General features: G+C 42.2%; 2 protein-coding genes across 2 annotated transcripts in view; one reads left to right on the forward strand and one right to left on the reverse strand.

Moving 5' to 3' along the window:
- The window catches only part of PDE6H (phosphodiesterase 6H), a 161,859-nt gene that overhangs the window by 146,709 nt on the left and 2,307 nt on the right, over positions 1 to 12,843 (forward strand). Inside the window, exons 7-8 of the mRNA XM_059082242.2 lie at positions 10,687 to 10,861; positions 12,005 to 12,045. Coding sequence (XP_058938225.1) covers positions 10,728 to 10,861; positions 12,005 to 12,045 — 175 coding nt within the window. The 5' untranslated portion in view covers positions 10,687 to 10,727. The remainder of the gene's footprint in view (positions 1 to 10,686; positions 10,862 to 12,004; positions 12,046 to 12,843) is intronic.
- The window catches only part of ARHGDIB (Rho GDP dissociation inhibitor beta), a 230,487-nt gene that overhangs the window by 23,702 nt on the left and 193,942 nt on the right, over positions 1 to 12,843 (reverse strand). The gene's annotated exons all lie outside the window — the stretch shown is intronic.

Consider the following 12,843-nt stretch of genomic DNA (forward strand, 5'->3'; position numbering starts at 1 on the left):
CCTAGAGTGTGCGCCATTTATACAAATATAATTTAGTACCTTAGTAAACACTGCTGTGTATTATTTAGTGATTATTTTATGACGATTAGTCTCATTTCTCCACCCAAATACAAATCGCAGGAGGAAAGGTCTGTGTTTCATATAACTTGTGGTCTTTGGAATGCCCAGTGTAAGACTTGACTAAGTCATGCCAGAATTGAAGTTCTTCAGTAGAAGTGTATCTATCTAAACTAGACAGAATTACCTACATTCTACCCCTGATTCCACCTCCTTCTTGTGGTGAGAATATTGCCTTGGGGAAGGTTGAGTATGAGTGTGGTCGCGTGTCTGCAGGGGTCAATGAGACCAACCTTTCTTTTTCTTCCTTTCTTTCATATATATGACATATTAACTACTTTATTCAGGGTTCCATAGCCTTGGCATAAAGACTCATTTCTCAATTCAACAAACCCTTAATCTTTCCCAGTCCACACCATGCCATGACCTGTGCACAGGTACAGAGATAAACAAGACACAGAACTAGACCTGTGCAGCTAGTCCTAGTTGCCAGCAATGTAATGGGGGAAAACAGAAATAAACAAATGGAAAACTTTTTGTGAGCTTAGGAGAAGTAATATACAGGGGGTATTATGAGAGCACTAAGTAAGGAAATCAAAGAAGGCTTCTTGGAGGAAGTGACAAAGGATGTAGGTGTTGGGTTGTTGACATGGGGAGGGTTGGAAGGGGAGGAGAAGGCATTTGAGGAAAGCGGAAGCATGAGCAAAGGAGTGGCATCCTAAAATAATGTGGTACGTGCAGGGGGTTACAAGGAAGCAGCTCAGGGTGGCTGGACCTCAAAGTGCACATTACATAAGGAGGAGAAGCATGCCTGGAGTGGGTAGGTGCAGGTCCAGGTCACAGTGGACCCCTTACACTATGTAAACAAGGAGCTCGGCCTTGATCCTGTCCGTGATTCAGAGCCACTGAAAGTGAAGGCGGGACAGGATTGATTTTTTTTTTTTTTTTTTTTTGCGGTACGTGGGCCTCTCACCGCTGTGGCCTCTCCCCTTGCGGAGCACAGGCTCCGGACGTGCAGGCCTAGGCGGCCATGGCTCACGGGCTTAGTTGCTCCTCGGCATGTGGGATCTTCCCGGACCAGGGCACGAACCCGTGTCTCCTACATCGGCAGGCGGATTCACAACCACTGCGCCACCAGGGAAGCCCTGATTTTGTGTTTTCCTTTGCAGTTTACTCTGGGAGCTGTGTAGATGGATTCGATGAGAACAAAACCAGTTTGGAGACCGTTTAGGCCTGAACTAGAGACAGAGGTGATCAGATTCGAGAAAGATTTAGGTGCAATTGGCATGGCTTGGTGATTAATGAGTTGTGAAGGATGAGGGTGAGGAGGAGTCAGGAATCACAGATGACTTATGGGTTTCTTGCTTGGAGGAGTGGGTCCTTGGTAGGAATACCAGCTGACAGAGAGAACACAAAGGAATGAACAGAGGTATTGGGGGAGTAATGACTTGAGTCTGGACATGTTGAGTATTGAGTTTGAAAGACACTGGGTCATTTCTAGGAAGTGGTTTCAGACAGTAAGTGTGACGTATAAAACTGGATTTCAACCTTAAGTTAATGATTGACACTTCACCAGGCTACTGGCATTAGTTTAAGCCAGTTTACCAAAAGTGCGGTCTGAGGTTGAGCAGATCAGCATCACCAAGGAATTTGTTAGAAATGCAAATTCTTAGGCCTGATTTCAGGACTATTGTATCAGAATCTCAGGGGTTGGGGCCAGGAAGCTGTTTTAAAAAAAAACTCTGCAGGTAAATTTAACGTTTGAGAGACACTGGTTTAATTATGTAAATGGATGAGATCTCCCATTGCTGAACTCACTTATTAGTTTTAGGAAGGTTTTACAATATACAGTCTTTAGGATTTTCTAATCATGTCATCTGTGAATAGAAACAGTTTTTTTCCCTTTGTTTCCAGTCTTTGTGGTTTCTATTATTTTATGCCTGATTGCACTGGCCAGAACTTTCAGTACCGTGTTGATAAGAGTGATGAGAGCAGACATCCTTGACTTGTTCCCGATCTTAGAGAGAAAGCATTCAGCCTTTCATAATTAAATATGATGTTAACTGTAGGTTTTTTGTAGATGCTCTTTATTAGTTTCCCTCTATTTCTAGTTTTTTGAGAGTTTTTATCATGAATGGCTGCCAGATTTTGTGTTTTTGTGTGTGTGTGTGGTTCGCGGGCCTCTCACCGCTGCGGCCTCTCCCATTGCGCAGCACAGGCTCCGGACGCGCAGGCTCAGCGGCCATGGCTCACGAGCCCAGCCGCTCCGCGGCACGTGGGATCCTCCCGGACCCGGGAACGAACCCGCATCCCCTGCATCGGCAGGCGGACTCCCAACCACTGCGCCACCAGGGAAGCCCTCCAGATTTTGTGAAATGGTTTTTCTGCATCAGTTAGTAAGATCATAGAATTTTTCTTTTTTAGTCTGTTGATATAGTGAATTATGTTGATTGAGTTTTGAATGTTGAACAAATCTTGCATATATGGAATAAATCCCACTTGGTCTTGACATATTAGTATTTTTATATGTTGCTGTATTGGATATGCTAATATTTTAAGGAATTTTACATCTACATTCATGGGAGATATTGGTCTGTATTTTTCCTTTTTACTGTTTTTCTTTGATTTTGGTGTGAAAAGTTTCATGTAGGTATGGGTGAAGGGGTCAATTGTATGGTGATAGATGGTAACTAGATAACTAGACTTGTGGTGATCACTTTGTAGTGTATACAGCTGTTAAACTATAATTCTTACACCTGAATCTTACATAAAAATAATTTTAAAAACTCATGAGGGTAAAATTGGCCTCATAAAATGAGTGGGGAAGTCTACCTTTCTTTCTCTTTTCTGAAAGAGAATATTGTATTTTTTTTTTTTTTTTTTTTTTTTTTTTTGCGGTATGCGGGCCTCTCACTGCCGTGGCCTCTCCCGTCGCGGAGCACAGGCTCCGGACGCGCAGGCCCAGCGGCCATGACCCATGGGCCCAGCCGCTCCGCGGCACGTGGGATCCTCCCGGACCGGGGCACGAACCCGCGTCCCCCGCATCGGCAGGCGGACCCCTAACCACTGCGCCACCAGGGAAGCCCGAGAATATTGTATTTTTAATGAAGTTATTTTTTCAAGATTTATAACGTTGTTCTGGAGAATCCCTTAGCACGGTAGGGTGTTAAGGGAAGGAGGGACTGGCCTTGTGCGTTCCTCGTTCACATTTAGCTTGTTCCTCTCTAGGGTCCATTGTGCATTAGTAGAGTGGGAAGCTCAGTCTAGGAGATTCAAAATGTGGAGGAGATGCGTTTTTGACCTGTGTCTTCTAACTCACTGGCATTTTAAGAAACACTAAAGAAAGATTAGAGATTAGCACTTGTGTAAGCAGCTTATAGGACAGCTAAAATCTTAATTACTTTCTAATTACTTAGTACCTGCCCTTTAACTCTTTTCCTGTATATAATTAACAAGACTTTCCCATCCATCAGAAAGGATTAAGAGCCAAGGATTATAGAGCTATGAAATAAAGATTATTTTTTTAAGTATTTTATGATATTTAGATTTAAAACTGACATATAGGAAGACTCACTCTCTGTGGTGTACAATTCTATAGGTTTGGCCAAATGCATAGAGTTGTATATCCACCACTATGATCTAGATACCAAATCATTCCATAACCCTTCAAAAATTCCTTCCATTTCCCTTTATAGTCAACTCCTCCTCTCAACCCCCGGCAACCACCAATCTGTTCTCCAGCCCTATAGTTTTGCCTTTTGGAGACTATCATAAATAAAATCAGACAGTATAGAGTCTTTTGACTTTGGATTCTTTCACTTAGCAAAATGTGTTTAATATTCATCTATTAAATAATGTTATTACATTTATGTCACTCCATCCATCTATAACTCTTCTCTCTATTTTTCTTTTCCCCCAGCAAGGTTCCTGCTGGCTTTGTTTCTTTTGTCTGTGAAAACCAGGCACACCCAAGCTTCTTCCAGGAAATTACTTGGTTATTGATCACCTTGTTAGCTGTGTGACCCTATTACCTGATTGATAAGATCTGAGATAGATAACTGACCAATAGTTCACCACACTAGGCAAAGCAATGACCAATGAAGTGACCTGGTAGAAGAACTCTGTCTAACAGAGGCAGGGGGTGTTGATTGACTGGCTAGTCTACTCCAATCCTCTAAGACTCAGTAGAAGTAGTGGAGGCAGAGAAGAAAGAGCAGCCATTTGGAACGGGGAAACACGATGCACCTCCTGAAGATACCAGGTGACCAGGTCTTTAGAACTGCAGGGTCTTGAACAATGTTTCATTCTCCACATAACTTTGCTGAAGCTGACCGTGTTCCTTGTCTTTCGTACTCCTCCTTGTATCCCATACTTTTACTCTTTTCATCGTTGTTTCTTTCTAGATGTTCAACATTTTCTTCTGTCATTTCTGTTTCAGTAACTTCCTTTATTATTCTTTTAAGGTACTTTGATGACAGATTCTTTTAATCTTCCTTTGTCTGAGGATGTCTTTATTTCCCCTTCATTCCTGAAGGATCAATTCACTTGATAATAGAATTCAGAGTTGACAGTTCTTTTCTTTCAGGATGTGAAAAATGTGCCCCTTCCTTCTGGCTTCCACTGTTTCTGATGGGAAGTCCTCTGCCCTTCACCAAAGAAATGGAGAATGTGGGAGGGTTTGACAGATAAGCATCAAGACATCCATGGGTCTGGTGTGTAGGAGTAGAGAAAGATGTGAAAAGTAATGGAGACCAAGGAGGGAGTGGAAAGACCCATCCAGAGACAAAACACCCTGCTGGCTCTGCAAGGTGTTTGCTGTCTTCAGAATTCCTCTAATTTTGGTAAATACCAAGGGGAAGATTACTGAAAAAAACCCTTAAGCTGGTTAGCTGCCTATGTAATCTGCTTGGGGTTGCAGGTTAAGAATCATTCTCTGCCTAGAAAGGATAAATGGACCTTCTTTCTCTATAATCTATAATCTCATGGAGTACAATTCTCTTACAAGTAACAATTTAGAGAAGCACGCTGTAGTTCACTGGCAATGCATGCGAGTAACCAGCAACACAGGCATCTCGGTCCGGGTCTGCTTTGCTGTTGTAGAGGAAAAAGATAGCTGAATAAATACGGTATTTGCAGGGTTGGGCCTTGCTCCTGGCTCCCCTACTCACTTTATATGCAGTCTTGAATAAATCATTTAATTTCTTTATGACAAATTTGTCAAAAGAGCTTAATAATGCTGGCATATGAGTTAAGGTCTGTTCAAAACTGTATAAAGTGATGTACAGATTCATACTAGTGGCTCAGTGCAATTGGAAGATGGGTGTCAAGTGTCCCACTAAAGGGGGTTGTAGTCTGGGCCCTACACCCTGAAGCGTTTGGTGCAAAAGATCCAGCAGTCAATTCTCAAATAAATATCATCAGTTAAGAGTTCCCAGCTATCACCTGTGCTCTTTCTCTGTCACGTATCACTGAATTTTAGGTTATTCCTGATTTGTGGTTTCATCTGTCTGAGAAGATGCATGTAACACCGATTAGGGAGAGCTACTGGTGTTTCTCAAGGGCACCGCTCACATGATCAATGGCTCCAATGAAGCAGGGGACACTGTGAGAATTATGTGATCATCTGTGTGTGTATATGTGTGTGTGTGAGACAGAGAGAGAGAGGAGAGAGAGAGAGAGACAGTATGCAAGGGCTTGTGTGTGTCAGGAAAAGGGAAGAATGGGGGGTAAGGACTAAAGGTAACCATGGAGATGGAAAAAAGATTTTGAACTACAATCTGCAAGTCTCCCCTTGGAAATCAACACTTTGTGTGTGTTTGTGAATTCAATACCTATTTATGGACAGGAGGGAGCCCAAGTCAGTTTGTAAGAACATCCGATTAAAAGAAAATCCTGTCCCAGTCTCACCCCACACTCTTGCAGCTTCTTTGCACCTGGGCTGATGCTCCTAAGCCTATGATGATGAGCTCTGGTAGCATGTGAGGGTATTACAGAGAGATAAGTCAGGATGCAGAGGTCCTTTATTCATCTACTGTGAAGAAGGCAACTGGACAGCTCGTTGGAGAAACCCTCAGCTCTGTGAGTATTTCTCAACTTCCGGAGAGTTTAAACAGGATATAATCAAAGGGCTTTTGTTTGCACGGGGTGGGGGGGGGGCGTTCGATTGAATCTCATCATTTGGAGAGCCAAGGAAGACCCAAACCAAAGCTGTGAAAAACACAAAAACAAAACTCCAGCAAGTACCTTGCTTCAGCTAGGAGTAAAGAAACCTTTTAACCTCGGAGGGAGGAGGTTTAGCACACCTGCCCTGCACTGCGGTCATTCCCCGACTGGGTCGGGGCTCCTTTCGCTCATCCTTACGCTCCCACATCAGCCTCTTGGTGCCTGGACTAAGTTTTCAAGCACACCCTGGGAGTAAAGAACTGTTTGCTCTGTGGTCGTTTAGTGCCCCAGATCCCGCCTTTCCCAGCAAACTGTTTGCTATGGAGCCGCCAGAAGGGAGGGTCAGTTTGGGGTTGCTTCTAAGTGAATTTAGTAATCAAGGTTTGCAATGACCTTGTAATCATCAAATTTCACTTTTTAGCTTGTCACATGGCATTATAAGGAAGTTTGGGTGTATTTCCTCCATGTTTGGTCCGACCACATCAGTGGAGGAAATTGCTCATTCGCCTATATCCTCCCCATCCTCATCCATCAACAATGGTATCGTCCATCTGCCCACATCCTTGCTGAGAAAGAGGGAACTCGAAGCCTAGGGCGTTAATAGTAGCATTAGAGAACCTGACTCAAGAATCTTCAGAAACTGCCCTTCCTTAGCTGGAATTTACGTAGCATCATCTGTAGCTTCCTACAGCTGAGCTCGGCTGCCTTGGGTCTAAGGCAACAGTAACCTCAGTTCCCTCAAACCTATGCTTTGAAATCTTACGTTGCTGCATCCACTTTCGGCAGAGGAACAGCTTGTAATTTTCAAAAGGGGAAGGGCTAACGGTGTTTTTAAAACAGGGAAAACATTCTCACAAAGGAATGAATTACTTGACACTTTGGGAGGCAAAAATGTGAAGTCTCTGCTTGCAGCTAAAATCAAGTCTGATACTAGATTCAGGATTATTCAGCTTCCAGGGATGCCCTTGGAGTTCTTAGGAAAGCACGGTCAGGGTAAGTTCAGCTGTAGGTGTTATCTGTGGCTGACAGGACTGATGTCCAAGGCAGGACGAGGTCATGTTCTGCTCATGCCAAAGATGTTACAGGGAAAACTGGAGGGTAAATCTAGGACAGAAACACCCCAGCGATTGGTTGACTGTCCTAGGTACTCAAAAATGAAATATTGTACTCGAAATGCACAATAAATGTAAAAACAACTATTATTCATAGTGCAAACCCTGAGGGCCATGAGGATTCAGGGATTAGCCAGGCAACTGTTACGTAACTCTTTCCAAGGACAATTCTTTTAGGTAACTCATCACACTTGGAATTAGACAGGAACTCGGTCCAAGCCTAGAGAAACTTGCAACTGCAATTTCAGAATTACATCAACATGCGAAAGAAACTCGCCAGAGAAAAGGGGGAGTCTAATCAGGGGTACATAGAAGTCAGGTGTGAATTTTAAGTTCTTTGGGGTTGCTGTTAGGACTGTCAAAGGAATCCAAAGAAGTCCTCTTAAGACAGAATTTTGAGAGCAAAAATAAGTTAATAGTTGGGGCATCTGAAGGATGCAGAGGATTACCCAGCAAGTGCAGGTAGCAATTACCTCTCTGGTGCTTGACAAGCACCCTTCAGCAGATGGCCTGGAGGAAGGGGTGTGGGAGTTCAGGTGAACCTATGTCAAAACCATAAATTTGTTTGCAGGGCTTCCTGGACCGTCAGAAGGTCTACTATAAAAAGGTTACTCCTTTTTGAGTATTTTTCACCGAACGCTCTACATTATTCCCTCTTATTTTCCCCATTACCCTAAAAAGAAGATATTATTTGATTCATTTTATAGATGGAGTGAGACCTAGAGAGGTTATGCAACTTATCCAAGGTCACATAAACAGTTTTGTGGAGCAGGAATTTGAGATTATTTCTATTTGATTCTAAAGCATCTACTCTTTTTTTTTTTTTTTTTTTTTTTTGCGTTACGCGGCCTTCTCACCGCTGTGGCCTCTCCCGCTGCGGAGCACAGGCTCCAGACGTGCAGGTACAGCGGCCATGGCTCACGGGCCCAGCCGCTCTGCGGCATGTGGGATCTTCCCGGACCGGGGCACGAACCCGTGTCCCCTGCATCGGCAGGCGCACCCCCAACCACTGCGCCACCAGGGAAGCCCTAAAGCATCTACTCTTTACACTGTTTTGCCCCCTAAAGGGTGATTTGACTGATTAAGGTTACCTTAGACCCTCACATTATAGACTTTGGAACTAACATAGTAGGATCCCAGTTAGAGTTGCCAGATAACATAGAAGATGCCCAGATAAACTTGAATTTCAGATAAACAACAACAAGACACGTTTCTAAGTATAAGTACGTACCAAGAAATATTTGGGATATACTTATACCAGGAAAAAAATCATTTGTTGTATAGCTGAAATTCAAATTTAACTGGTCGTCCTGTATTTTTATTTGCTAAATGTGCCAATCCTAAACCCAGTAGGCTCTCTAGATTGAAGAAAGGAAAGTTTGTAGTTTCTTATTGCTTTGAAAGAATTGAGAAGTCCAAAAGCTTGATCTGAGGGAAATTCTCTGATTTTCCTCTGTGGCTTTGGCAGAGCTGGGATACGTCAGTTACTGGTGGCACAGTCAGAGTAATGTTGCACTCGGCTTGCACTCGGCAAGCCATTCCCATGGTCCCAACCACACTTGGGAGAGGCACAAACTTTGCCTGTTTACCAGGGCAGGAGAGGGCCGGCAGCACAAGAATTGGATTCAGAGAGGAGAGGAGCTGGCAGCATATTTTCTAAAGCCACCGAGGGCTTTATGAGGTGAAGATCAGCGGATGCTTTACCTATGGTTTGACGGAGAAGGTCACAGGGTCAGGATCTCAGGACCCAAGTTTCAAAGGATTAGTTCTCTTTATTTATTTATTCACTCATCTCACAAATATGTATATGGCATACCTACTATGCGCTGGGTACTGTTGTAGGTTCCGCGGCTACAGAAATGAACAAAGACTGAAAAAGCAGCCTCATGGAGCATATTCAGGTGAGGGATTAAGACAAGATCCATTGCATGTGCGGGTGATCCAGGAGCCTGGCCAGCTTCACCATCCCTGGTTCCAGCTCACAGAGTAGTCAATGTGTTTTTATTGAAGGAATTGAGGACTGGCCAGGAGAGAATTAAAATAGTAATTGGGGAAGAGAAAATAGGGGAAAATATCTTGGAGACAAGGATTTATTAATAATTTTACATGATTTTGAGAGTAATAAGAAAGAGTTGATAAAAGTTATACAATATAAGTTTTGAAGGATGTGCATTGTGGCAGAGAGAGAGAAAAGATGGTTGGCGTGAGCCAAACATTGTTGGGAATAATTGAAGTTAAGAATATTAGCAGAAATCTATAATGAATGAAATATGGAATTCTATGAAAACAAGCTCCCAAGCGATAGATTATGGACAGGTTGGCTCCAGGTGGGAGGTTAAGGCTGTTTGGAAGTTCTGTGGAGTTTTTTCAGAATCTTCCTTCCCAGATTAAGTGCTATCGACTTTTGTGATAGAAAAGGAGAAAGAAAAATATTCTTTAGCTTAGCATAAATCATGCTAATTTGTTATTACATGTTATTGTAACATGTAATAAAAATTTGTTGTGTTCTTTTATTTGTACTTCAAGAATGACTGTGTACATTTCTGTAGCTAAAATAAAAGTCTGGGGAAATCATATTGGATAGCTCCTTGATTTAGATAGGAGAAAATGTTGACGATTTCTGAGAAATATGTGGCTAGAAAACTTTATATCTGGATATGGAGTTAAGGCGCACACTTACTACTTAATCAGCCTGCACTGTCTTCTGTGTGTGTGTGTGTGTGTGTGCGTGTGTGTGTGTGTATTGGGATGTATTGAACACTTCCGTGGTGGCGGTGTAGCACGTTCAGAGTTTCCCCTATCCAGACTACTACACTGTCATCCCCAGAACTAGGAAAGAAGTCTCTGGATCACATGAAAAGTAAATAAAATAAGGACCATAAAGAACAAGGCCATTAAAAATGGGTCAATAAACATTTAGAGTCAGGTTATTTTACAGCTAGATGGAAAAATCTGTAAAGCTTAAAGAATTTTTCAGTGCTGCAAAGACTATAGATATTCTTCAGTTCATTTCTCTCCCTTTATAGATGGTGGAACTGGTGATCAAACAGAAGGACATCATTATAATAAATTCACATAGAAAGCGGCAGATTTATTGGAACAACAAATCCACCTAGATTTTTGAACTCTATCAGTTGCCAGTTTATATCCCACTCTACTGAGCGCCTCCCTTGATTTATACCACATTCTCTAAAAAATCCCTTTAAAAGATAACTTCTCCCTTTTGGTGTCAACACAAGATACTAAGCTTCTTTATCAAGGTGCTTTTCTCCCCACCTCCAGTTTATCGTCAGGGTCTAATAAGTCATGGTTCTCATACCTTGAAGGGTCTTCTTTTTTTCTCTTACTGTCTAAGGAGCCTGAAAGAAAACCATCAGCCCCCCAAGGACCAGCAAAATGAGTGACAATTCTACTTTGGCCCCTCCAACTTCAAACCAAGGTCCCACCACCCCACGCAAAGGACCCCCCAAGTTCAAGCAGAGGCAGAGTCGTCAGTTCAAGAGCAAACCTCCTAAGAAAGTTGTGAAAGGGTAAGACGAAGATTAAAAAGAAGGCTTTCTATTGTTTTTTTCCCTCCATATGGCTGATTTACTTCGTTGTACAACAAAAACTAACACAGTATTGTAAAGCGATTACACTCCAATAAAGATCTATATTTAAAAAAAAGAGTGCTTTGTTTTTAAGAAATTAATCTCACAATATTAAATAGACTTATAAAAATGTCCAACCCCACCCTCTGTTTTCCTGTCTAACAGAATCTTTGCTGAATCATGTTTTCAGTCCTGGAATCCTTTCTCTTTCAGCTCCCAGATCTACAGCCTGAATTAACATGGAAAATGGAACATTCACAGTGACCTTCGACTTGACCTTTCAGACTTTTCTTGACCACTCTCCTTCGTTGATGTAACCTGTGCTTTAATCTGGAACACAGAAACACCGGCCACTTCTAGAACACACCGTTTATTTTTATGGCTTCAAATCTTCTCTCTTCAGTTCTTTGTTTTTCTCTTTCTCTTCTTGGCAAAAAATCTTGTTTATTTTCAACACACACTCATGTTAATTTCTTCTGAAAGCCATTGCTGACTTCCTTAGACAAACATTATCATTGCTTCCATGTTTGCATTTTGTACATTCAGTGATGGTAACTTGTGTTATTTTATATTACATTTATTTCTTGTCATCTCTTTCCTGAGACTGAGATCCCTCAGAGAAAATTTGTGTGTTTGTTTTTTTACTTAACTCCCAGGACCTAACACAATGCCAGGGACATAGTAGATGCTTAATATGTACTTTTGGATAAACTAAACAAATGGATAAATTAATTATTTTCATGACTTTCATATTGCTTTCTCATTCCAATTTCTATTTTGAAAAGTGGAGCTTGACTAAATTGCCCACTGATCTCTCTCTCTTTTTTTTTTTTTCTGGCTCTCAATTGTCTTGAGTTAAATTTTTACAGAGGGGAAACTATCCCTCCTCTGGGACACATTGTCTAAAACCTGCCTGAGTGCCATTTCCTTTGCCCCAGCTCAATGCAGACAGAAGGGATTTCTCAAATACAAAAACTTAAACTTCTTCTTCTTTCTCTTTGAATCAGGAAACTCTTCACATGACTTATTCCAGGATCCTTTGGCTCTCATATCAGCTAACTTCTCTTGTATTTTTTTCCATAGGTTTGGAGATGACATTCCGGGCATGGAGGGACTAGGAACAGGTGAGCCACCCAAAGATTTCAGTGAATTTTACCCTTGGACTTTCACCCTTTTTTCTACTTCAGGCCACATGGTGCAGTTGAAAGTTACCAGAAATACCTAAGGCAGCAGATTCTTTAAAGACCTAGAAAAGTGGAGTTTTAATTTAACTTCCTAAATAAGTATGTGTGTGCCCAGAGGCTAAAACTCTAAAAGAAATCAGACTTGCCCCAAAGTTTAATGAATCTTCGTGTTTTGTTAAATACTCTTGAGGGCGTGCAGTGATGAATTGTAGTCTTTCACGGTAGGATTCTTAGAGTGAGTCTAGACCAACTTTATTTTTCAGAAGAGAAATCTGAGACATAGAGGAATTAAGTGACAATCTGAGGTCACAGAGTGAGGTACTGGAAACAAGGGTGGGGTCAGGAGAGCCTTTTCACTCTATGGAGCCAAACACTCCCTCACCCTACTTCCTTTTTTCACACATCCTCTGGCACCCAGAACAGGGCCCGACATACTGAAAGTATCCGGTACAATAATTTTTTTTTTTTGCGGTGCGCGGGCCTCTCACTGTTGTGGCCTCTCCTGCCGCAGAGCGCAGGCTCAGTGGCCACGGCTCACGGGCCCAGCCGCTCCGTGGCATGTGGGATATTCCCGGACCGGGGCACGAACCCGTGTCCCCTGCATCGGCAGGCGGACTCTCAACCACTGCGCCACCAAGGAAGCCCCCTACAATAATTTTTAATTGCCTAGAATTTTTATTTGTTGGATAAAGCATGAAAATTACTGCATATCCTTTTTTAAAAATTTATTTATTCTAT

This window comes from Kogia breviceps, chromosome 12 (genome assembly GCF_026419965.1).
Source record: "Kogia breviceps isolate mKogBre1 chromosome 12, mKogBre1 haplotype 1, whole genome shotgun sequence".
In the NCBI taxonomy this organism is placed as follows: Eukaryota; Metazoa; Chordata; class Mammalia; order Artiodactyla; family Physeteridae; genus Kogia; species Kogia breviceps.